The following is a 24586-nucleotide window of genomic DNA, read 5'->3' as shown; positions in this document are numbered from 1 at the left end:
ATTATTAATTATAATATATCTCAGTGTGGATCTGCTTTTGTTATTTTTTGGCAGGGATTATCTATGTCTCATGGATCTGGATATCTCTTTCCTTCACCAGATTAAGAATGTTTTCATCTATTATCTTTTCAAATAAAATTTCTGCCCCTTTTTCTCTCTCTTTTGCTGGTACTATTATATGAATGTTTTTATGTTTGATGGAGTCACTGAGTTCCCTAAGTTTGTTCACGTGTTGCATAATCCTTCTTTTCTTTCTTTCTTTTGGTCTGCTTGATTAATTTCCATTAATCAATTAATCAATTTCCAGTCTGTCTTGTAGGTCATTACTTCCTTTCTCTGCTTTTTTGAGCCTGGTGTTTATTGCAGTAAGCCTGTTTCTAATCTCACTTATTGCACTTTTCATCTTTTTTATTTCTGTGTTAAGGGTCTCACTAATGTCTTCTGGTCTTTTCTCATGTCCAGTGAATCAATGCTTTATACTCTATCAGGCATGTTACTTATTTCTGTTTCACTTAGATTTCTGGCCATGGCCTTTTCCTGTTCATTCATTTGTGACAAATCCCTCTGTTTTCTCATTTTATCTAAGTCTCTATGAATTTATCTGTGTGTGTGTGTGTGCATTAGGAAAGTCAGCTACATCTCCTGTTCTTGAGGGTTATGAAGAAGAGGTCCTGTAGTTTCCTGTCATATAGTGTCCCCTGTTCTCTAGGGCCTGGAACTTGCAGAAGTGTCTCCAATGTGTGCTGTATGTTTTCTGCTCTTTTGTCCTGGCTGTTTTAGCTTTCAGGCCCAGTTGTCTGCAGAAGCTTTCTTTGCCTGTTGTGGGCAATGTTTGGTCCCTGACCTGAATGTGGTGGATTTTAACAAGTGCATTCTGATTTGCTTCTGAAATGAGATCTGTTGCCACCACCACCAGAACTGAAGCTCTGCCAAACTCCAGAGTGGGGAGATGTGGTGTTTTCAGGGGTATAGGCAGGTCTTCTGGGGAAGGAGGCCTTGCCACAATGGATCTGAGGCAAGGGTGACTGGAAAGCATTGATCCATTAAAGTATGGCATGGCAGGGCTTAATTTATATTAAGTAAGTTACGTAATGGGTGTTGGTGATATGTTGGTTCCTGCAAGTGGTTTTCTGCTTATACTGAATTGCAGGGGAGGGAAATGGCACTTGTCATTCATTTGTTTCTGTAGGGGTCTCTCCATAAATGCTGCTTCTCAGGGACATTCTCTGAAATGAGCAAATAATCTCCCCACTGTGTGTCCAGGTGTTCTTCAGGTTGTTGTTGCCATGCTATATATCCTCAAGCTCTTTGCCCTTCTTTCTCTTCAAGTGTGGCCACTCTGCCTCAGGGGTCTCCCTGAGTCAAACCCCTTGACTTTTTTTTTTTTTTAAAGATTTTATTTATTTATTTGACAGAGAGAAATTACAAGTACACTGAGAGGCAGGCAGAGAGAGAGAGAGAAGGAAGCAGGCTCCCTGCTGAGCAGAGAGCCCGATGCGGGACTCGATCCCAGGACCCTGAGATCATGACCTAAGCCGAAGGCAGCGGCTTAACCCACTGAGCCACCCAGGCGCCCAAACCCCTTGACTTTTTGAACTCCAGATTTTAAGCCCCACTGGTTGCTAAAAGTCATGAAATTCAGTCCCTCTGGCTTTCAGAGCTGATTCCTATGGGGATTCATTTTCTAAATGCACTCCCTTGTGTGTTAGTCTGTCTCTCAGCCTTCTCTATGACCATAGCTCCCTCCTCACTTCAGAGTCCATGATCTCTTTCTCTCTCATACTGTGTATCTGTACATCCTACTTTATTCAGTGTGGCTGCTTCTCTCCATTTTGTTGTAGAATTTGTTCTGTCAGTCTTCAGGTCTTTCTGTGCTATTTAGGATGATTTGATAGTTATTTAGCTGTATTCATGGGATGAGGTAAGCCTAGGATCCTCTTACTTTGCTGTCATCTTCCTTTTCTCAGAATATCTTTCCATCTATTTGTGTCATCTTTAAGTTCTTTCAGCACTGTTATAATTTTCATAATTTACTTTTCATAATTTACTTCCTTGGTCAAATATATCCTAAATATTTTATTTTTGGTGTAATGTTAAAATTATTATTTTTATTTCCCTCTGATTTTTTGTAAACAAGAAAAAACACAGATTTCTGCATGTTGATTTTCTATCCTAGGACTTCACTGAATTCATTTATTAGCTTTTTCTTGGGGAGGGGTAGAGTATTTTGGATTTTCTATATAAATTAGAAAATATTTGTCATTTGCAGATACTGACAGTTTTACTTCCTTTCTGTTTTGGATGCCTTTTTATTTTTCTTATGTAATTGTTCTGGCTAGGACTTATGAAACTATGTTGAATAAAAGTAGAAAGTGTAAGCATTCTTGTCTTTTTCCTGATCTTTGAAGAAAATCATCTTTTCACCACTGAGTATGAGGTTAGCTGTGGGTTTATCATATATTGCCTGAATTATATTTAAGAGCATTCCTTCCATACCCTCTTTATTTTATCATAAATTAATATTGAATACTGTCAAATTATTTTTCTGCATCTGTGATCATATATGATCTTTTAATCATGTAATTTTTATTCTTCATCTTGTTAATGTAATGTATCATGTTGATTGCAGATGTTGAACAATTCTTGCATCCTTGGAATAAATCCCACTTGATCATGGTGCATCATTCTTTTAAGGTATTGTTGGATTTGATTTGCTAATAATTTAAGTATTTTTGCAAGTATATTCACCAGGCACATTGACATGTAATCTATTTTCTTTAGAATGTTTTTGTCAAGTTTTGGTTTTATGGTAATGCTGGTATTGTAAAAGAACTTTGGAAGTGTTTTCTCTTCAAATTTTTTGGGAGATTTTGAGGGTAGATATTAAACATTCTTCCAATGTTTGTTCGAGTTGACTAGTAAATTCATCTGGTCCTGGACTTTTATATGGTGGGAGATTTTAAATTATTGATTCAATTTCCTAACAAGTAATCTATCTATTCAGAATTTCTAATTCCTCATGATTGAGTCTGGAAAAATTATCTATTTCTAGGAACTTATCTATTTCTTCCATGTTGTCCAAATTGCTGGTGTATATTAGTAGGAGTTTCTTATGATCCTTTGTCCTTCTGTGATGTCTGTTGTAATTTCTTTCACTTCTGATTTTATTTATTTAACCTATCTTTTTTTCTTGGAGATTCTAGCTAAGGGTTGATCAATTTTGTTTATCTTTGAAAAGAAACTGCTCTTAGCTTCATTAATCTTTCCTGTTTTATTTTTAGTCTCTATTTCATTTATTTCCACTTTTATATTATTTCCTTTCTTCTTCTGAATTTGAATTTCATCTATTACTCTGTTTCTAGCTTATTTAGGTATAGAGTTAGATTGTTTATATCAGCTAGTTCTAGTTTTTAGAGGTAGGGCTGAATTACTATGACCTTCTCTCTAGCAATACTTTTGTTGCATCTCCTGGATTTTTGTATGTCATAAATCTATTTTTACTTATTTCTAGGTTTTCTCAAAATTTCTTCATTGATTACTTCAGTGACCCATTGGTTGTTCAGAAGCATGTTGTTTTATCTCTATTTTTTTTCCATTTTTTTCTTGTAATTTATTTCTGGCTTCATACCATTCTCAGAGAATATGTGTGATACAATTTAAGTCTTCCTGAAGTTATTAAGACTTCTTTGGTGATTTAACATGTTATCTATAATGAAGAAAATTCTAAGTGCAATTGAAAATAATGTATATTTGTTGCTTTTGGATGCAATGTTCTATCTATTAAATCTGTCTGGCCTAATGTGTCATTTAAGGACGCTATTTCCTCATTAACTCTCTCTTTGGATGATCTGTTTTAATGTAAGTGGGTAGTTCAAATTGCATCACTGTTATTTTTTTTTCCCTTTTATGCCCATTAGTAATTGTTTTATATATTTTGGTGTTTCTATGATGTGTGCATATACATATATTTACAAACGTTTGGTCCCCTTGTTTGGTTGACCCCTTTATTGTTATGTGCCTTTCTTTGTCTATTATTACAGTCTTTAAAGTCTATTTTGCTGCTGACTAGAATACATGATTTTTCTTTTTATTTGATTTATATGGAATATCTTTATCTATTCCTTCACTTTCAATCTGCATTGTCCTTACTTCTGAAGTGTATCTCTCATGGGAAGCATATAGAAGGGTCTTTGTTTGTTTGTTTGTTTGCTTTAATCCATTCAACCACTCAGTCTTTTGATTAAAGAGTTTAGTTCATTTATATTTAAAGTAACTATGATAGGTATGTACTTATTGACACTTCATTATTTTCTGGATGTTTCTGTAGTTCTTCTGTGTTCCTTTTGTCTTTTTCTCTTTCCTTAAGGTTTGATGGCTTCCTTTGTTGTTATATTTAGATTTCTCTTTCATTTTCTTTTGTATTTTTATTGCAGACTTCTGCTTTATGGTTCCTATAAGGTTCACATACAACTTCCTATGTATATAATGTCTGGTTTGAGTTCATAGCAACTTAAATTTGAACACATTCCCAAACTAAAGTTTTTTATCTTCCCCCATATTTTCTGTTGTTGTTTGTGATATCACATTTTACATATTAAAAAAAAAAACATTTTATTTATTTATTTTAGAGATAGAGAGAACAGCAGGGGGATGAGCAGAGGGAGAAGGGCCGGCAGACTCTGTGATGAGTGCAGAGCCCAATGTAGGGCTTAATCCTACACCCCTGAAACCATGACTTGAGCTGATATCAAGAGTTGGATGCTCAACCAACTGAGCCACCCAGGTGCCTCTTACATATTTTTATTTTATGCATTCTTTAAGTAGTTGTTGTACTATCAGTTAATTTTACTATTTTTAAATTTTAACTTTCATACTTCTTTTGTAAGTGATTGACCAGCTACCTTTACTATATAATTACCTTTTTCAGTGAGATCTTTAGTTTTGTATGTATTCTTGTTTGTTGAGTACCATTTTCTTTCAGTTTAGAGAAGTCTCTTTAACTTTGTTTGTAAGGTCAGTTTAGTGGTGATAAACTACTTTAGGTTTTGCTTATCTGGAAAGTTCTTGATCTCTCCTCTAATTCAGAATGTTAACCTTGTCAGGTAGATAATTTTTGGTTGGAAGTTTTTGCTTTCAGCCCTTTGAATATATTGTGCCACTCTCTTCTGGCTTATAAAATTTCTGGAGGAAAAAAAAAACCTGGTATTCTTTCAGATTTCCTTTGTATGTAAGAAGTTGTTTTTCTCTTGTTGCTTTTAAGACTCATTCTGTATCTTTAACTTTCACCATTTCAAATATGATATGTCTCAGTGTGCATATTTTTTGGTTCATTTTGTTTGAGACTCTGGGCTTTCTAAACCTGTTTGTTTCATTCCCCAGATTACATAAATTTTCAATCATTATTTCTTCAAATAAGAAATTGACTCTTTCTCTATGTCTCTCCTCTTCCAGGAATTATAATGTAAATGTTATTCCCTTGATATTGTCATAAATGTCCCTTAAGTTACCATCTTTTTTCTGGCTCTGTCTGAATTAGTTCTGTTGATTTGCCTTTCAGCTCATGGATTTGGTCTTCAGCTTCACCCACTATCCTGTTGAAGCTCTCTTGCGTATTTTTCAGTTTAGTTAATTTATTCTTTAGCTCTGTAACATCTGTTTGGAACTTTCTTACATATCTTATTTTTTAATAAGAATTTCACTGTGTTCATTCATTGTTTTCTCATGTTTAATAAGCATTTTTATAGGTATTACTTTGAAATCTTTATCAAGTAGATTGTTTATCTCCATTACATTAGTGTATCTTTTTTCCCTGATATTTGGTCTTTCTTTGTGTGTATTTTTTCTTATTTTCCCTGTCTGTGTTTGGCTCTACATACTACACAAATCAATTAATTTTCTGAGTCTTTTTTTTTTAAAGATTTTATTTATTTATTTGACAGAGAGAGATCACAAGTAGACAGAGAGGCAGGCAGAGAGAAGAGGAAGCAGGCTCCCTGTTGAGCAGAGAGCACACTGCAGGGCTCCATTCCAGGACCCTGAGAATACGACCTGAGCTGAAAACAGAGGCTTAACCCACTGAGCCACCCAGGCACCCCTAATTTTCCCAGTCTTGAAGGAATGGTCTTATGTAGGACAAGTCACATGGTGCCCAGAAGCACAATCTCCTCTGACCACCAGAGCTAGGTGCTCAAAAGGTGTCCCTTGGGTTGGTTGTATATGCTTATCTGTGTTTGGGCTGTATCTGTGATGAAGACATGGGTGGGACTGGTACCCAGCCCATTTGTAACATGTGCTTGCACTATAGCACTGAGATGAGTGGGCAGGTTAAGACCCAGCCAGGCTGTGACATGCAGCTTCACTGTATGGATGAGTAGTGGAGGTTTATTTTTAAAGTGAGTGACAAAGTAAACTCCTTTAGAATTCTCCTAATTTATAGGGTCCACTTTCTGAGTATAAAAAATATTGTAGAAAATTAAGAAGTACAGAAAAGAATCCTATTTAACTGGAGTACCAGAAGAGACAGGCTACTCAAAGCCAAAAAGTAAGACAAGTCCAGCAAAAACAAAACTGACACTAGAGGAGTTTTATATTTAACCATCTGGGATAGCCGCTTTCACTGTCTTATACCCATCTCCCTTGCCTTTCTCCAAGTCTGATATAAGGATGTGATTTAGTATCTGTCATTAAAATTCAAAAATGAGATCCCTATGTTTTAGATTAATTACCTTTTCACTGGGATGTCAAATGTTCCCTAGGAAGTTTTTTAGAATAATTATTAAGAGCTACATGGGTACATTTTAAGGTAATTACCCAGGGCTAAAGAATTTTTTGTTTTTCCTCTGTATTTCAGTATTTAAAATCTTAAAATCTAAATCATATTTTATTATGTTTTTTAATGTAGTTTCTAAAGACCTCAGGCATCTACTGAAAGCCTTCCATAATATGCTTTTGTTCTTTTTAAAAATATTTTATTCATTTATTTAAGATAGAGAGAGAAAGAGAGCATGCAAAGGAGAGGAGGATGGAAAGATTCCCTGATGAGCAGGGATCCCGACATGGGGCTTGATCCCAGGACCCTAAAATCATGAACCAAACTAAAAGCAGTTGCTTAACTAACTGAGCCACCCAAGCACACGCTTTAATTCTTTAAAACAAACTACTATAGGGGCACCTGTGTGGCTCAGCCAGTTAAGCATCTGCCTTCAGCTCAGGTCATGATCCTAGTGTCCTGGGATCACACCCCATAAAGGTGTCCCTGCTCAGCAGGGAGTCTGCTTCTGTATCTCCCTCTGCCCCTCCAGCTGCTTGTGATCTCTCTCTCTTTTTCTCTCAAATGAATAAAAATAAAATACTTAAAAAATAAATAAAACAAGATGCTATAGATTTTGCGTAATACAGTGGAGAGAAAATGTTCTCAATGTATAAGTAAAACACAACTATGGGGGAAAATACTAAGCACCAAGAACAACAACAACAAAAAAAAACTGATACACTAACTGAACTGTAAAGTACAGAATGCAAAAACTCTAGGATCTATTATACATGATACAGAAAATCTGAATTTGTGTGTGGTACTGATATTCCTCAGGAAAAGATGCCAGTTTTAAGTTCCTGAACTCCATCTTTAAAGGTGGAAGTCTGGCATTCCAAGCCTAAATTTTTTTTCTATAAGGAAAAAAAATGTCTCATTCTTAAGAAAAATGAGTTTGGACCCCAACCAACAAATTGGTAGGGATTTCTACTTCCATTTTTCTTACAGGAGGGCTTTTTGGCAGCCCTTGAAATCACAGCGCATTAGGTAGCCACCTACATTCAAAATCAAAGCCAGCACTGGAGTGATGCCCTGGAGTCTGGTTTAATTTTCCACTCCATTCTTGCTCTTTTTACCAGACCTCTTAAAGTTGCTTTACTTCTTCACTTTTGTAACTTACTAATCCTATGAAGCAGTGGATAAGGCACACTCTCAAAAAGAAATTTGCAAGAAAAGGACTGCAAAAAAGTGAAAACAGACAGAAGGATCTGGTTATATTGGACCTTACTTTATTTTCTATAAACTTGAAAGCATTTAACTTTCCTCTAAAAAGTCCTCTTTTTGTCTAAATTCTGATGTTTGGTCTGAAATACCAGATGAACATTAAGAAGAGTGGAAGAAAATCTCTATAGACTTGTCAGCACTGAGAATAGGAAATACATACAGTTTTCCCACTGCACCATAACTTGTGATTTTGTCATCACACCTACATATTAAAATATTTGAGATATAATGTTTAAAATGGAACTTTGTAAAATGGTGACCTTTATTTCCAAATGAAAATTAGGATACATACACCCAGAGTTGTAAAAACAGGAGACACTAATAGCTAGATGGCTGGATACATAATTAGAAACTGTTTGCTCAGTGTTTCATAGTACCTGTGAAAAGTGATTTACTACTTTCTCCTGTATTTTAACCATGTATAAATAAAGTCTTGAAACACTTTATTAGCCACAAGTTAAACAATAGTCAATATGGAGCTATATTCAAATTGTTTACAAAATAACATGGCATATATGAGACATAAAAGGATCCTCCTATTGTATTAAGCTCTGACCTAGATGTTCAATAAACTTAGTTGAATATAATTGAGTTATGACTACATGTAAAATAGCTGGGCACTTCAGTGGTGGAGAGTTATATAATCAATAAAACATGGTCTTTTCTAGTAATGATATCACAGTTTTGTGGAATGAATAAGAAAAGAAAATATATTTATATTGCAAAGTGCAATGGGAATTCATAGGTGGGTATGATCATAATCAGAGAATAATGGAAATTTTAATAAGGAAGGTAGCATTTTTTTAAGGAGTGTCCTCAGAAGATGGGCAGGATTTCAATAGGTAAAGATGGGGATGTATCACTTTAAGCAGAGGGAAAATCAAGAACCTAGGGAATGGAGATAGGAAAGCATAGAAAATGCCTGCAAGGACCTAATTTCGGCATGGAGCTTAAGAAAATGACTAAATTGATGTTGATGTTGCCCTTTATAATTCAAGGAAAACTCTCAGATTTGAAGGCTCTCAGATTTGTTTCTCTTGGAAACTTGTTAAATGTAGCTACGTTGGCTCTATCCTTTGGAAGTTAAGATTTGTTCCATCTGGAAATATTCATTTTTAATATGCACTCCAGTTAGTGCAGAGAACACATTTTGAGAAATATGGCTTAAGAAAAAGTGAAAAAAAAATAAAGAGCTTTAAATCATGTGTATGAGAACAAGACACTGAGAGATAGGAGCAGTGTAAGAACAATCTAACATTTTTTAATAGATGGTAGGGGCAAGGAAGTGGGTAGTGGCTAAAGTACTTGTTAATTATTAGTACAGATTTTAATGGCATCTGAGGTCACCAACCAATTAGTGAGCGTTTGTCTCCAGGATATGAAATGATTACAAACTAGGATATCTGAGGAAAGGCAGTGTAACTGGGCATTACCTTCTGGTGATGTGAGATTGAGTAATGTACTCCTTGCTGTCTCCTGGTAATTAAAATAGTACTACTACTCAGAGTAACAAGGTGCACTGTCTGTTGAAGAGGAAATGGGCTTCAGATCTCAGGAAAGACATTTAGACCCAACTAAATGAAATAACTTCCAGGTAAAATTGCAATGCTCACAATAACTACATTGTCTGTACACACATAGTTTTTCCCCCCTTTATGAAGTTGGCTTATGAAGGAATCATAGGAGGTATCAAATATAAGAGAAGTTGGGAGCCTAATTGAATGCGATATCCATGCAGAACTCCCTTATTTAAAATGAAAATTCTGACTGAGATTTCAATAGGGCAGAACTGGTGAATTTTCTAGGAGAACTAGCCAGGAAAAGACTTTGTGAAGTATTTGCTCACTGTGCTGTAGTCAGCTCTTTAACTAACTGCAGTTGCCAGATAGGTTTTCTGGGAAGATTATAAGCTATTTGACTTCAAGATCTTCAAAAGTGAAAAATAATCCCTGATATTTGTTATGTGTGCTGATCAGTATCAGGAGAAATCTTCGCCCTTATCTATCCAATATTTGTAATTACTTATGTATCATAGTGGTACTATTGCCTCTCACACACATGTACACATTTTATTCAGTCCCACATCATTTGCAGTCACTTGAAGCATTAGGTCTGCATTTTCTTGGCTTACTAAAGTATGTACCTATCTAGAACTCTAAAATAAAGTTGGTTTTGGGGTAAGTAGTTGCCTTTGACCTATGAAAGGATGGCTGCTGGGCAGAACGCCACATCCCAAAATATAGTATTTACTTGCTGCTAATATGTCTCAAAGAACACCATTATAAATTAGGTCATTTGATGGTTTAATATTTTTAATGATTCACTTTCTTTTAATAAGATATAGAAACACATGTTGATAGGTAAAAGTCTAGCATCTTTATAGGTAATAGTAACTTGTTCAGAAGTCTCAGTAAGGTAACACAAAAAGTTATCCCTGATATTCATTTGAATCACATTTTTCCTGGATAAGCAACCAAACACATAATATTGCTGGAAAATACTCTTAGACCATATCATGAGTGAAATTTGGTAAAGCTTCAGGTTTTGATAAACATAAATATTCATAAATGAAAATAAAAACTTCTCATGAGAACTCCATATGAAATAGTTTCTGACCTGTAGATTTCTGGGAATCAGGCCAGATTTAGGCCATTGGTTTCATTTTCTCTCTCTCTTTTTTTTAATTCCCAAAAGAAAGTAAGTAAAGTTAAGGAAGAATAGTCTCCTGAAAGCAAAAAATAATTTGATCAAGGAGTCTGGCATGTTTCTTCAAATAAATATCTAACTCAAACTGGAGTCTGTTTTAGTGCCTGTTATAATATGGATCATTTCCTGAGAAAGGAAAATCTCAAAAAATAGTGGCATGCTCTGGAAAACAACAACAACAACAACAACAAAAAGCCTCCTTCATTTTTTTGTGTCCATTACTCTTAGGTAATGTGGAATTTACATTCATTATAGAACAGCTAAGTAGGGATTTTTCCATGATGGAAAGCTTTTTCAGTCATCCCAAGCAACTTTTCCTATTAGAAAATAATGTTATTTAAACAAAGGGAAAATATCGTCAGCTCTCCCAGAAGAAGCTAGAGGAACTGTAAGGGAGATACTCTATTCAGGAGCATTTCAAGGTTACAAGCTAGGGTATACATATGAAAATGCACTTGAATGTGGGCAATGACAGATTAACCAACAGGAAAAATATAGATTTTAGGGGGATGGTCATGACTTTGATTTCACTTCACTTAAGCAAATTTGTTCTTTATATTTTAGTTTTTTCCCTTCATTTGTGTTTATAGAATACACTGTACTTTTTCTACAAACACACTTTTTTTTTTGTTATACATCTACAATTTTATTTTTTCTTTGGGGTAAGGGTTGGGGGGAAACAGAGGTTTTCTCAGAGGCTGAGAAATAAACATTTTGCTGAAATTTTGTCCTGAAAATTTTAAATAAGTACCAGAAGAAGGGGGAAGATAGGTAGTTGGTACACTGGGGCCTAAAGCTGCTATCCCATTTCTGCCACCAGGACTTCCTGTCCCAAACCAAATTATGATAGAGAAGAAGACTATTATGTATTTTGCTCATTAATGATACAGACAAGAGACAGAGAAGGAGGTGCCACCACAAGTTCCCAAGAACAAAGGGCCCAAGTCCGTTCATTCTACTGTGTCAAAAAAGTAGAAGGTAGCTATATGGACTCGATTTGCTTCCGGGCCTTTTCCAGAGCTTTTCTGTTCAGCTGTCGCTGACGAATGATGACAAGGCAAGCAAAGACCAAGGCCACACCCACGATGGCCCCTTCAAATCTCCAGAATAAATATTCTTCCATCAGAGCTGAGTGGCAGCTTATGAATTCATTCCTCTTAGATGAGCTGCATGTGATTTTCTCCACATACCCTGTGGAACCACACTCAGGTGTGGTTTGAGACTGGAAATGGGAGCACGGCGCACACTCTTCCTCCACCGCGAAGACCTCCGCCAGCCAGCACGGCAGGTTCGAAGCGCCCACAGAGCTTTAGGGTGAAAGCGCAGAGCAGCCAACAGATGTGGCAGCCCTGGGGGAGGCACCGCCTCCCTCCGCCCACAGGCATGGAGCGCTCAGGGTCGCGCCTGTTGGGGCGGAGGGACTTTCGAGACTGGCTTCGTGCCTCAGCCGGGGCCCTTCCGCCTCAGGCTCCGGAGGTCCTTCTGTGAGAAGCCGACACTGCCTCTCAGGGCAGAGGCATCACTGGGGCGTCCCCACGGCCATGGCAGGAAAAGCCATCACGCCTTCGTTGGACTGGGCTTGAGCTCGCTTCCTGGGGCCCGCACGGCCCTCGGGAGAAGCCGCGGGGCGGACGACCTAGCGCCCCGTCACCTCCGGGGCTGTCCCGGCCGCCGCCATCTTGCTCTGTGGAGGATGCCGGGCCAACACACTTTTTTAAAAATTTTGTAAGACAACTATCATTCTGCCTCACTAGAAAATAATGTCCAAGAAGACAAAGATCATGTGCTTTTTCCACTGTCTATATCCCCACTACCAAGAGTGGTGCCTGGCAAATGGTAGATGGTGAATAAATATTTGCTGGATAAATATTAGATGAACCCATCACATTCCAAACATGGCTTTAGGTGCTTCAGGGGATATAAAGGTGTTCAGGCCCCAATCCCTAACTTCAAGGAATTTCTGGGCTTGTTATGGTGGGATGAAATAGGCAGGGGAGCAGAGGTATAAATAAGATACAGACACGAATTGCTAACTAAAAAAACAGAAAGTTAAGTACTTTAAGAGAGCTATAAATGAGTATTTGTAAAAGGGATTAGCATAACAGTGCCAAGTTAATTGCAGAAGTTTCCATAAAGAACAGGAAATTTAAGAAAGGCCTTCATAAATAGGTAGGACTGATATGCAAAAAGACAATATTCCAGGATGAGTAGCATAATAAGCAATTGTTTGTGAAAAACAAAAACAAAAATGTCAGTTTGAACAATAAGGAGCTCAGTTTGCCTGGAACAGTGATCATCACAAGAAAGTAACAGGAGACAAAACTAAATGTCTAAGGAAGATACAAGGTACAGTGGCTTTAAGGAAGAAATTGACTACAAGACTATGTACTTTGTGATCTGATGGGTAATAGGGAGTCATTAATTCTCTTTAAAAGGTTCAGCTTAGAAAAAAATTCTAATGGCATTATACACAATAGAGAAGGATAAGATATAGGATAGGGAGACAAATTCAGTAATAAAGGCCTGAACTAGTGTGAAACAATGCAAATTTCAAAAATGAGATGGTTGTGAGAAATAATGCAGTTGCAGAAAATAGTAATAGGATCAGTTATAATAACTAATGTTTATTATGTACTAGACACTATGCTAAATATATTATATACAGCAATTCAATTAATTTTCAAACTGATTATATATGTTAGGTACTATGATTTTTCTCATTTTACCAATGAAAAAATTAGAGATCAGAGAGGTTTAGTGATAAACCCTGGGTCACAGAGCAATTGAAAGAACAAGAATTTAAACCGAGGTCATTCTGACTTCTAAACATACATTATTTCCCTCATAGTATACTGTCTCCCTCTTAGAAACTTGTTTGGAAGTGGAGAACAAGTGACAATGAGTCAAGGTCTCCAAGATTTTGATACAACCTGGGAAAATATTGATGAGCTTAGTAGAAATAAGGAAGTCTAGAGCAGAATCAGGTTTGAAGTTTTGAGAGATGATAATTTTTGTTTGAGACTATTGATCTCTATAGTCATATTTTTTATTTACTGAAACTATTTCATTCAACAAACACTGAGCACTTACTTTATGTCTTGCACAGTTTTTGGTTTTGGTACACAGCCACTGGACAAACACAAGAATTCCTGTCCTCAGACTTTACGGTCTAGTAGGTAAAATATATAAAAAACAAATAAGTAAAAAACATAAACATAAAGTATATTAATTATGGTTGGAAGTGGATAAAATACTGAAGGAGATGGGAAATGTTGGAGAGATGCAGTTTTAAAATAGAAAGTTCAGGGAAAGTCTCCTGAAAGGTAACATTGAGGTAAAGATCTGAAGGAGGTGAGCTAATGAACAAGTAAATAGCTGGACTAAAGCATCTCAGGCACAGGGAACTGCTAATTCAAAGGCTTCAAGGCAGGAATGGACCTGGTCCATTCCCCTAACAGCAAGGATGGCAAAGTGGCTGGAGCACAGTACAAGAGGGAGAATGTTAGAATGTGAGCTCAGAAGAGCAATAGGGACCAGAGCATGTAAGATAAAAGCCTATTTTTTAAAGATTTATTTATTTTAGAGAAAGAAAGTGGGAGAGGTAGAAAGAGAGTGGGGAGGGGCAGTGGAAAAGAGAGACATGAGCAGGCTCCCCAGTGAGCATGGAGCCCAACTAGGGGCTTGATCTCACAATCCTGAGATCTGACCTGAACTGAAAACAAGATCTGGAAGCTTAACTGACTGCACCATTCAGGCATCCAAAAGATGCAAGCCATTGTAAAGAACTTTGGTCTTCCTCTAAATGAGAGGAAAAGTTATTAAAATATTTTTATCAAAGACATGACATAATCTGACAAGATAAGACATAATTTGAGTAAATATTAAAGATAACTTCATATTCATGTGTTGAATTTCAAGGTGATAATGAAACATTCAAGAGGAGAGTTCTTATACATAGTTGGAAAGAGAGCTACAACTCAAAAGAAATACAGATTTAAGAGTCATTGCCCATGTTAAGGAAGATGGATTTTCAATAGAGATTGACTGGATGTATATTTATATAAACTTCTAATGTCTATTCAATGACATTAAAAGACAATGACTTCTGTATAAATAGTTAAGAGGCTGAAAACCCAGGGCTTTTGATTGTTTGGTCTGCCACCCAATTTTGCCTGTCACCTGTCTAAAATTAGTACCTGTGAAAATATTATAAAGATGAACTTCAGTTTGAGAACTAAACAATCTCTAATTTTAATCACTTTCAATATATATGTTATTCTTTAAAGCTGTGCTTCCTTGTATTTTATAATGCCATTTTCCTACTTTGTGCTTTCTAAGAAATCTCAGGTGTTTAACCTCTTCAGTTTGATGCATAGTTCATATCATTCATCAGGTCTTTTAGTTAAAAAGGGCATGACGGTTTTGAACAAAATGGCTGCATAGTATATATATATATATATATATATATATATATATATATATATATATCTCACTTCTTCTTTATCCATTCATCTTTTGATGGACATCTAGGTTCTTTCCATAGTTAGGCTGTTGTGGACATTGCTGCTATAAATATTTGGGTGCACATGCCTCTTAGGATCATTACATTTGTATCTTTAAGGTAAATAAAATACCCAGTAGTGCAATTGCTGGGGCATAGGGTAGCTCTATTTAAAACTTTTTGAGGAGCCTCCATGCTGTGTTCCAGAGTGGCTGTACCAGCTTGCATTTCCATGGATTCCCCTTTCTCAGCATCCTGTCCAATGTCTGTCATTTCCTGACTGGTTAATTTTAGCCATTTTGACTGCTGTGAGGTGGTATCTCATTGTGCTTTTGATTTGTATTTCCCTGATGCCGAGTGATGTGGAGCAATTTTTCATGTGTCTGTTGGCCATCTGGATGTCTTCTTTGCAGAAATGTCTTCTCATGTCCTCTGCCCATTTCTTGATTGGATTATTTGTTCTTTGGGTGTTGAGTTTGCTAAGTTCTTTATAGATTTTGGATATTAGCCCTTTATCTGATATGTCATTTGCAAATATCTTCTCTCATTCTGTCAGTTGTTTTTTGGTTTGGGGGACTGTTTTCTTTGCTGTGCAAAGGCTTTTGTTTTTGATGAGGTCCCAATAGTTCATTTTTGTCCTTGCTTTCCTTGCCTTTGTCAGTGTTTCTAGGAAGAAGTTGCTGTGGCTGAGGTCGAAGAGGTTGCTGCCTGTGTTCTCCTCAAGGATTTTGATGGATTTCTTTCTCACATTGAGGTCTTTCATCCATTTGGAGTCTATGTTTTTGTATGTGTAGGGAAATGGTCCAGTTTCATTCTTCTGCATGTGGCTGTCTAATTTTCCCAACACCATTTGTTGAAAAGACTGTCTTTTTTCCATTGGTCATTATTTCCTGCTTTGTCAAAGATTAGTGGACCATAGAGTTGGGGATCTATTTCTGGGCTCTCTATTTTGTTCCACTCTTCCATGTGTCTGTTTTTGTGCCAGGACCATACTGTCTTGATGATGAAAGCTTTGTAATAGAGCTTGAAGTCTGGAATTATGATGCCACCAACTTTTGCTTTCTTTTTCAACATTCCTCCGGCTATTCGAGGTCTTTTCTGGTTCCATAAAATTTTAGGATTATTTGTTCCATTTCTTTGAAAAAAAAAAAGATGTTATTTTGATAGGGATCACATTAAACATATATACTGCTTTAGGTAGCATAGACATTTTCACACATGCTTGCACACTGGACTTCAGTGTAATTACTATAAAAAATCCAATTCTTCCAATCCATGAGCATGGAACATTTTTTCATTTCTTTGTTTCTTCCTCAATTTCTTTCATGAGTACTTTATAGTTTTCTGAGTACAGATTCTTTGCCTCTTTGGTTAGGTTTATTCCTAGGTATCTTATGGCTTTGGGTGCAATTGTAAATGGGATTGACTCCTTAGTTTCTCTTTCTTCTGTCTTGTTGTTGGTATATAGAAATGCAACTGATTTCTGTGCATTGATTTTATATCCTGACAGTCTTTGGCATTTCTAACAAGCTCTCAAACAAAGTTCGTTCACAGTCAGAGACTATATTACCTTTCAAGTGACTTCTAGCTATAGTTTTTTGTAATTCTAAAGGAACTTATAGAAACTGGCTTGTCACCCTCACTTACATCAGAATTTTCCTTCATAGATTTTTGTACACATAGGCTTTTTCTTTTTTTGCAAGAAGTCCCAGAATTAATTGACTTATATGTTTTTTCACTTGCAGCTTTGCCTTTGTTTCCCATTTTTAAGCTTTCAACACATAACTGAAAAAGTCTTGGAAAACAGATCTATCCAAATTAATCACCTCTGAAGAACTGCGGACTTACTGAGTACTAAAGCAATCCTTTCTTCTACGTGAGGCAAACATAAGAAAAAAAAACAGCCTGTCAAACACCTGTAAAGAGATGGCTATCATCATATGGAAAGTTGAAGAGCTGCTACGTAGCAATTCATGGTCCAAATGGGAGAGTCAACTGTTATGATGTCCCAGGAAGTCTTATAACAGGAAACAAAAGGGGAAAATTGTAACAGCTTGTTATCTGTGCTTGCACACTGGACTTCAGCATAATTATTATAAAAAAATCCAAAGCAAATATGCAAATAGTTCTTTGAAAAGCCCCCAAATTATGTGTAGAGGCTCAGATCAATGCAGTAAATGCAGTTATACTCACTCTCTATCACCCATTCATAATTAGTCTTTTAGGAAGAGTGGCAGTTAATTGTGAATTTATATTTAGATCCACTATTTGTCAGACAGTTGCTCTGGGAACAAACATGCTTGCAAATTACACATGTGCTGGGCCAGAAGGATATAAGACAGATTCTCGATATTTTATCTATGCAGTGACATACACTGTAATTCTTGTGCCAGGTCTCATAGGGAACATATTAGCCTTATGGGTATTTTACGGCTATATGAAAGAAACCAAACGGGCTGTGATATTCATGATAAACTTAGCCATTGCTGACTTACTGCAAGTTCTCTCCCTGCCACTGAGGATCTTTTACTACTTGAATTATGACTGGCCATTTGGGCCTGGCCTCTGCATGTTCTGTTTCTACCTGAAGTATGTCAACATGTATGCAAGCATCTACTTCTTGGTCTGCATAAGTGTGCGACGATTTTGGTTTCTCATGTACCCCTTTCGCTTCCATGACTGCAAACAGAAATATGACCTATACATCAGCATTGCTGGCTGGTTGATCATCTGCCTTGCCTGTCTCCTCTTTCCTCTCCTCAGAACCAGTGATGACATCTCAGGCAACAGAACCAAATGCTTTGTGGATCTTCCTACCAGGAATGTCAATCTGGCCCACTCGGTTGCCATGATTACCATTGGCGAGTTGATTGGGTTTGTCACTCCTCTTCTAATTATTGTATATTGTACCTGGAAGACAGTTTTATCACTGCATGATAAATATCCTGTGGCCCAAGACCTTGGGGAGAAAAAAAAAGCCTTGAAGATGATCTTAACCTGTGCAGGAGTATTCCTAATTTGCTTTGCACCATATCACTTCAGCTTTCCTTTAGATTTCCTGGTCAAGTCCAACAAAATTCAAAGCTGCCTAGCCAGAAAGGTGATTCTAATATTTCATTCTGTTGCCCTCTGTCTTGCTAGTCTGAATTCCTGTCTTGACCCAGTCATATACTACTTCACCACTAATGAGTTCAGAAGACGACTTTCAAGACAAGATAGTATCCAACTCTATGTAAAATCCTTTGTAAGCGACCATACCACTTCTACTCTGACAACTGAATTATGCTAAATTAAAACAAAACCTGAATGTGGTCTAAAATGCAAGTATATCAGTACATATTTATAATACCCCAAGCCACTGGAAAGTAATCATAGGAAGCACTCACTGCTGTTCATTTATGCTCTATCTTACCTATATGACAAATTCACACCTTTATAATGGAACCTGTTTTTAAAGCATTGTATTCCACCATCACTGTTGTTGATATGTCTGTGTAATAATTTGTTATTAAGTTAGGATTTAAACTGTAAAACTTCAGTGACATTCTATGTGTGTATGCACTCAATTAGAGTCATCATAAGCACTTAGTTTTGCCGCAATGGACACTGAGTCTCTGTACTTAGAGGCGATGTAGTTGTATATTTATACTGGTAATCACAGTTTATATTCAAATACCATATTTTCAGTGTATTTCAACTAGGATGGGCAATTTGTTATTCTGTGAAAACAGAGTGGTATAAATATGGGACTATTTTTATCTACTATGTGTGATTATACTCTAGGGTTTGAAGACTCAAGTAACTATTCTCTTCATTTAGGTGTCAATATGAAACATCATGTCACACTTATTCATAAAATGAAAATCTGAGCTCAGGCCTCTGGTATGTTTAAAGTAAGAACAAGAAACAAATTCATATACAGTAACCTCTATGATTATATAAGATGTCTTACGGAATCCACCTAGATCAGATAGCTCACCAAAATACATACAATGTAACCTAAATTTTCTCTATAGGTCTGGGAGATGGCAGATAAGTGACAATCAGAGCTCCAGTTCTCTTAAACTATTTCCTAAGAATACCTATTGAAATGTATGGACCTGCCTAATAGAGAGAGCTTCCACCATCCTTCTAGAGTAACACTGAATATCTCTGACAGGATACTGCACTATTTGAGCTTATGAAGAAGTAGTGCAGTAATTAATTACTAAGCTTAGGCCAGAATAAAAAGATGAAGGGATGGGTACACCTCTTAAAAGTCTCACCACGTTGTATTCATTACTTTAAATGATGATTGTCAAGCCACCTTCATGAACTGAAGGCAAACAGGCATGTGGACCTTAGAGTCTTCAGAAATTTTGGGGGGCCAGCTTTGCCTCAGTCATACCATTGTGAGTCCTGCACAGCCTACCTCCCAGAAGCTATGGGAGGAGATTCTTTCACCTTTTTTGAGAAAATAAAAGTGCAGAAGATGAATTTTGACAGCATTGGACACCCCTTACAGTTATTTACCTGTTAGCTGTTTGGTGCTAGTATGCAGGTAGCAGACCCAAGATATGAGTCATAGTTATATCTGAAGTTAAAATATTATAGTACCTTGAAATATGTTTTAGCAGAAAGCTCTAATTTAAAACAATGATCTACTTAAAAATCTGTGTGCTATATAATAAAGACACATGCTACTTCTCATCTAGAAGGAATGTAGAAATCAACCAAGGGCTCCATCATATTTTCATAGGAAAGGAGTTGTTTTAGGCACACATTTATGATACTAATATGATTTGGGAGAAGCTGGCAAATCAAAATTAATGGAAAATATTCAAATGTTTTTTCTAGACAAGTATTGATTTTACTTTGTTATTAAAATAATACCTTATTAGAAAACAGACTTTGTGCTGCTAGCAATGGTGTGTTTGTCTCTTTATTATTCATCATAATGTACATATTGTGATGTATTATAAGAGTTCTAAATGAGTGTTAAATTGTGTTTTAAAAAGGAGGAACTGTAACTATGTCTGGTCTGTTTGCTTTAAAGTGATTTGTGTTTGAATATAATTTAACGTTTTAATGGGATCACAAGTAATAATTTTGTGGGTACTTATAATAAAAGAGTCTTGTTTATAGCATATTTTTTTACTATTTTTTAGATTAACATGGATTACGCTTTTTAGGGTTGTTTTGGGGTACCAGAGATTTAATTTTATTAATATATTAATGTTACTTTAAACACCATTTTTTTCTAAAAAGGAGAGGAAATATTTCTAGGACATTAATGAATTTCTTAGAGGAATGGTTGAAGGGGTTAGAGCCCATTTATTGGTGGTCCAGAAGCCTTTGTAGATCATTTACATCATTAGAGCAAAGGATAAGTGTCTTGTATTATGATACTGTATATCTAGTACCACGACTTCTCCCAGGTCTGCCCATCTAGGTTTGTATTAAATGTAATTCACTTTATGTACCTCTCTTCTCCATCAATACATTTTTCCTCCTGTCCTATTCCCTTGTTCTTCTAGTCAGTAATCTGATCAATTTATTCATACTTATGTGCTAGAGACTAATGTTAGTTTAATATTAACTTGCCGTGGGATACCTGAATTCAAGTTTTAAGGATAAACTATAACTCAAAGTGTTAATCCCTTACTTTTAATGGGAGGTTGAATGACACTGTAGAAAACTGGAGGGGGAGATTTTTTTAAGAAAGTGAATTTTATAGCAGTGTCTTTCAAATTGCCTAATAAGTGATCACTTATTTTGCTTGCAGTAATTTTAAGAAATATATATATTTCATCCATCTATCTATCATCTATCTATCTATCTATCGTCTATCATCTATCTGTATCACAATATATCAGCTTCTCATGCCTCTGCTTGTTTCCTTTTTCTTTTTGCCTTTTCCCTTTCCAAATCTGGACTTTATTTTCAGGAGAAAAGCTTTGCTGTTAGGAGTCAGAGGGATGTGCTACTGCAGCTGCCATCTGGACAGCAGTCTCCTCTCTGAGCTTCTCTTTTCCTTGGAAAATCTTTTTGAATCTCCCATTTATCACTCTCTGGGTCAATGAAACCAAGGTGCAAAAGTAAGCATCCTCAACTATAGTAATATACAATTCAAAATAAATAAACTCACATTTCCTATATAAAGTTTTTTGAGTTCTGATTCCAAAACCTACATACATGTAATTATTCCAAAACCGGAGATTTTGAATATGGGGTGATTTCCATGTTACTATTAATGTCATTATTATTATTATTATTATTATTATTATTATTATATTCAAATGGTTTAAATATTTTCATTGTCACTCAGATAAGCAGCTAATTCTACTAACTTGTAATTCCATAAAAAAATGAGCCATTTGTCCTAGGAACAACAAGAGATCAAGCTACCTTGATCTGAAAGAGTACATGAGTGGAACTTTTGTGTAACTTCATTTTATATCATCATTCTGTTTTTACTTTCAAGAGACTGTGAAAAATGTTGCACTTGGAATTTATTTTCATATGTAATTTATAATTTTCATTTTAGCAATAAAGATGGTCTCTGTAATTATATATTCTCTGCCTCCTGAAGTCAAGGTATATTTAGTGACTTTTTCATAAAATGATAAGCTTGAGTATTTCTTTTTCAGTATTCTCACCCAAATAGATAAATCCCATGAGGCTTCGCTCTCCCTTTCTCTCCCCTGAGAGGTGCATTCTTTTTTCAAATAGAAAGATAAGGAACTTCCCTCATTCTACACCATCCCCTTCCCTCCTCCACTTCTCCCACAGATAGACTCATATATGCACACCCTTCTAAGATTATTCCTCACACTCACTTGTTGACCAAGTTTATTTGAATGACAATGCCCTGTATTTTCTAGAATCTAGTTTATGGGCAGAAAAGGAGATAAAGTGACAGAGGGAATATTTTCTCTTTAGTCTTAAGGGTTGTTAAAACCTGATAATCTGATTTGTTTTACAGTTCGCCAGGAACCCCACCCCCACCCCACCCCAACAATTTTGCACTATGCCCTTCCACTCTTCCAAAAACAGATTGAAAAACAAATAAAACATGCAAAGACAGTAAATTGTCTCTGGCCCTCTTCTCATCTTCTCTTTCTTCCACTTTAGCAGCTCCCTCTTTATCTTGCCTATATCTCCAGGGATTTGGTGAGGCCCAGGTATCTTCTCTAATAACTAGTTAGGTAAGAATTACACATTTTGAACAATTTGAGGTTTGGTGGAAGGGAGATGGGCAGGGGATGGGCTAAATGAGTGGTGGGTATTAAGGAGAGAACATATAATGAACACTGGGTGTTATATAAGTGATGAATCACTAAATTCTTGAAACCAATATTACACTAACTAGAATTTAAAAAACAAACCTTAAAAATAAAAAAATAATTAAAAAGAAAAAATTTTAAAAAAAAAAGGAATTACACATTTTGGCTACTGTAGAAATAATTTCCTGGGAATGGTGAAGACTTTTTAAAAAGAAATCTCTGATGTCTTGGTAGACATGGAAGAAATTAACGGGATATAAATATGGAATCTGGCCCATGCTTCCAATACCCTCAAATCATATATACACCTTTTCTGTACCTTCCAAAAGCCAGACCAGAAGTAACTTCACTGCCTCCACTACCATATTTTGGGAGGAAGGAGTGAGAGATAAACTCTCAAGTAAATGTGGCTCTTTTAACTCATTCCTTAGTTATAGAGGATGTGATGTGTGTTTGAGAAACAAAACAGTGTACTGTAAACTTTCTTAAACTTCATTAACCATTTCCTCCGTAGAATTTCCTCACTTACTTGATTTTGTCAAGAAGACATTTCTTCTTCCATTGTTTGTTGATTAAGTTTTATTTATCTGACTCCTTACTATGCATTTGCTAATTCCTCTAGAGGCATAATTCTTATTTGATGCCTTACCTTTGTCTCCTTGGATCTTTTCAAAGAATAATAGAGCAACTGTTCCTTGGAAGGGAGAACTATCATTAGACCCATCACTCTGACCCCAGTGTTTTCTTTCTGAAAGGGCTTCAGAAGCAGAGTTCAGAGGCAATCCTAGGATATTTTGCTCTTCAAAGTTTGATTCTGAGCATAATGGGAAGATTTGTTTCCAGCCTTTTCTAAGCAATATTGAATATCCACAACCTGTGCAATGACAAGTATCATTCATATTTTTAAATTGCTAATCTAATAACAAGAAAAAATAAATAACTAGCTTGAAACACTAATGGTCAAAGTATTGGGCTCAAGGAATGAAAGCATGAAGTAAGTAGCCTTATCATAAGAATCCTGCCATGCGTGCATGAAGTAAAATTTATAATACAGCGTTAAAAATGTATGAAATCACAGTAGTGTCCTATGTCACTAAATGAGTTTAACTTTTTTACTTAGATGCATATAAGTCTGTGTGTAACTATGGAAAAGTTTAAATATATTAAAATGAGGAACAATTAGCATAACAAACATCCATGTCCCCATTATTCAGCTTCCATCAACATCAACACATGACCAGTCTTTATCTATGCCTGTACCTATTTTCCTTACTCTATATTATATTAAAGTACATTTCATACATTATATAATTCCATCTTTAAATATTTTAACAAGTTATATTACTATTTAAATGAACTATTCAATATATGATCAAAAGCCATTAAAGATAAATGATTTTAGATGTTTTCAGTAATAACATCAAACACTAAATTCAAACAAATAAAATAATTTCTTTTTGATCAATATGAACAGGTCCCAACTAAGATAAAAATGTGTATTAACCTGACTCTGTTTTCCACAGATGAGCTTTCTACTGCAGAAGTGTGATGGAGACATTATCCTACAATGGTATCCTTCTTATATGAAAAAGAAATAAAAGTTTTCTCAGACAAACAAAGATTGAGGGAGTTCATCACCACTAGATCTTCCTTGAAAGAAATATTTAAAGTTCTTCAAGCTGAAGTGAAGACCCTAATCACTGAAAGAAAAAACATATGAAAGTACATGACACCCTGGTAAAGACAAAAAGTAGACAGACTTAGAAAACTGTAACTCTATATTAAGGTAGTGTGTTAACACCTCAACTACAGTTCAAAAGTCAAAGGAAAATGATTAAAATAATATAACTACAATATATTGTTAGCAAATACATGACATAAAAGAAGTGACTTGTAACATCAATAATATAAAAGAGAAGACTGGAAGAATGGGGACTTTACAGACATTCAAAGATAAGTTTCTATCAGCGTAAAATGGAATATTTTATTTATTAGACATTTTAAATAATGTAAAGGCAACCACAAAGCAGAAACCTAGAGTAGATCCACAAAGGCAAAGAAAAGGGAAAGAGAATATCA

General features: G+C 35.8%; 1 protein-coding gene and 1 pseudogene across 7 annotated transcripts in view; one reads left to right on the top strand and one right to left on the bottom strand.

Annotated features, from left to right (window-relative positions):
* Positions 1 to 21794, top strand: part of GPR174 (G protein-coupled receptor 174) — a 70332-nt gene extending 48538 nt beyond the window's left edge. For 3 of the 6 annotated variants that reach the window (XM_082716007.1, XM_082716005.1, XM_082716009.1), the window contains exons 3-4: positions 2630 to 2694; positions 16988 to 21794. In XM_082716007.1, the coding sequence (XP_082572133.1) occupies positions 17539 to 18531 (993 nt within the window). In that variant the 5' untranslated portion in view covers positions 2630 to 2694; positions 16988 to 17538 and the 3' untranslated portion in view covers positions 18532 to 21794. The remainder of the gene's footprint in view (positions 1 to 2629; positions 2695 to 16987) is intronic. The other 3 variants (XM_082716010.1, XM_082716006.1, XM_082716008.1) reach the window with 1 other exon arrangement.
* On the bottom strand, positions 11714 to 12162 carry LOC309856085 (protein JTB pseudogene; annotated as a pseudogene). Its single transcript has one exon. The product of its transcript is annotated as a protein JTB pseudogene (transcript).
* Positions 21795 to 24586: the final 2792 nt, after the last annotated feature.

This window comes from Mustela nivalis (genome assembly GCF_964662115.1).
Source record: "Mustela nivalis genome assembly, chromosome: X".
Taxonomy (NCBI): domain Eukaryota; kingdom Metazoa; phylum Chordata; class Mammalia; order Carnivora; family Mustelidae; genus Mustela; species Mustela nivalis.
The sequence above is the reverse complement of the archived record's forward strand: the minus strand, read 5'-3'. Positions and strand labels throughout refer to the sequence as shown.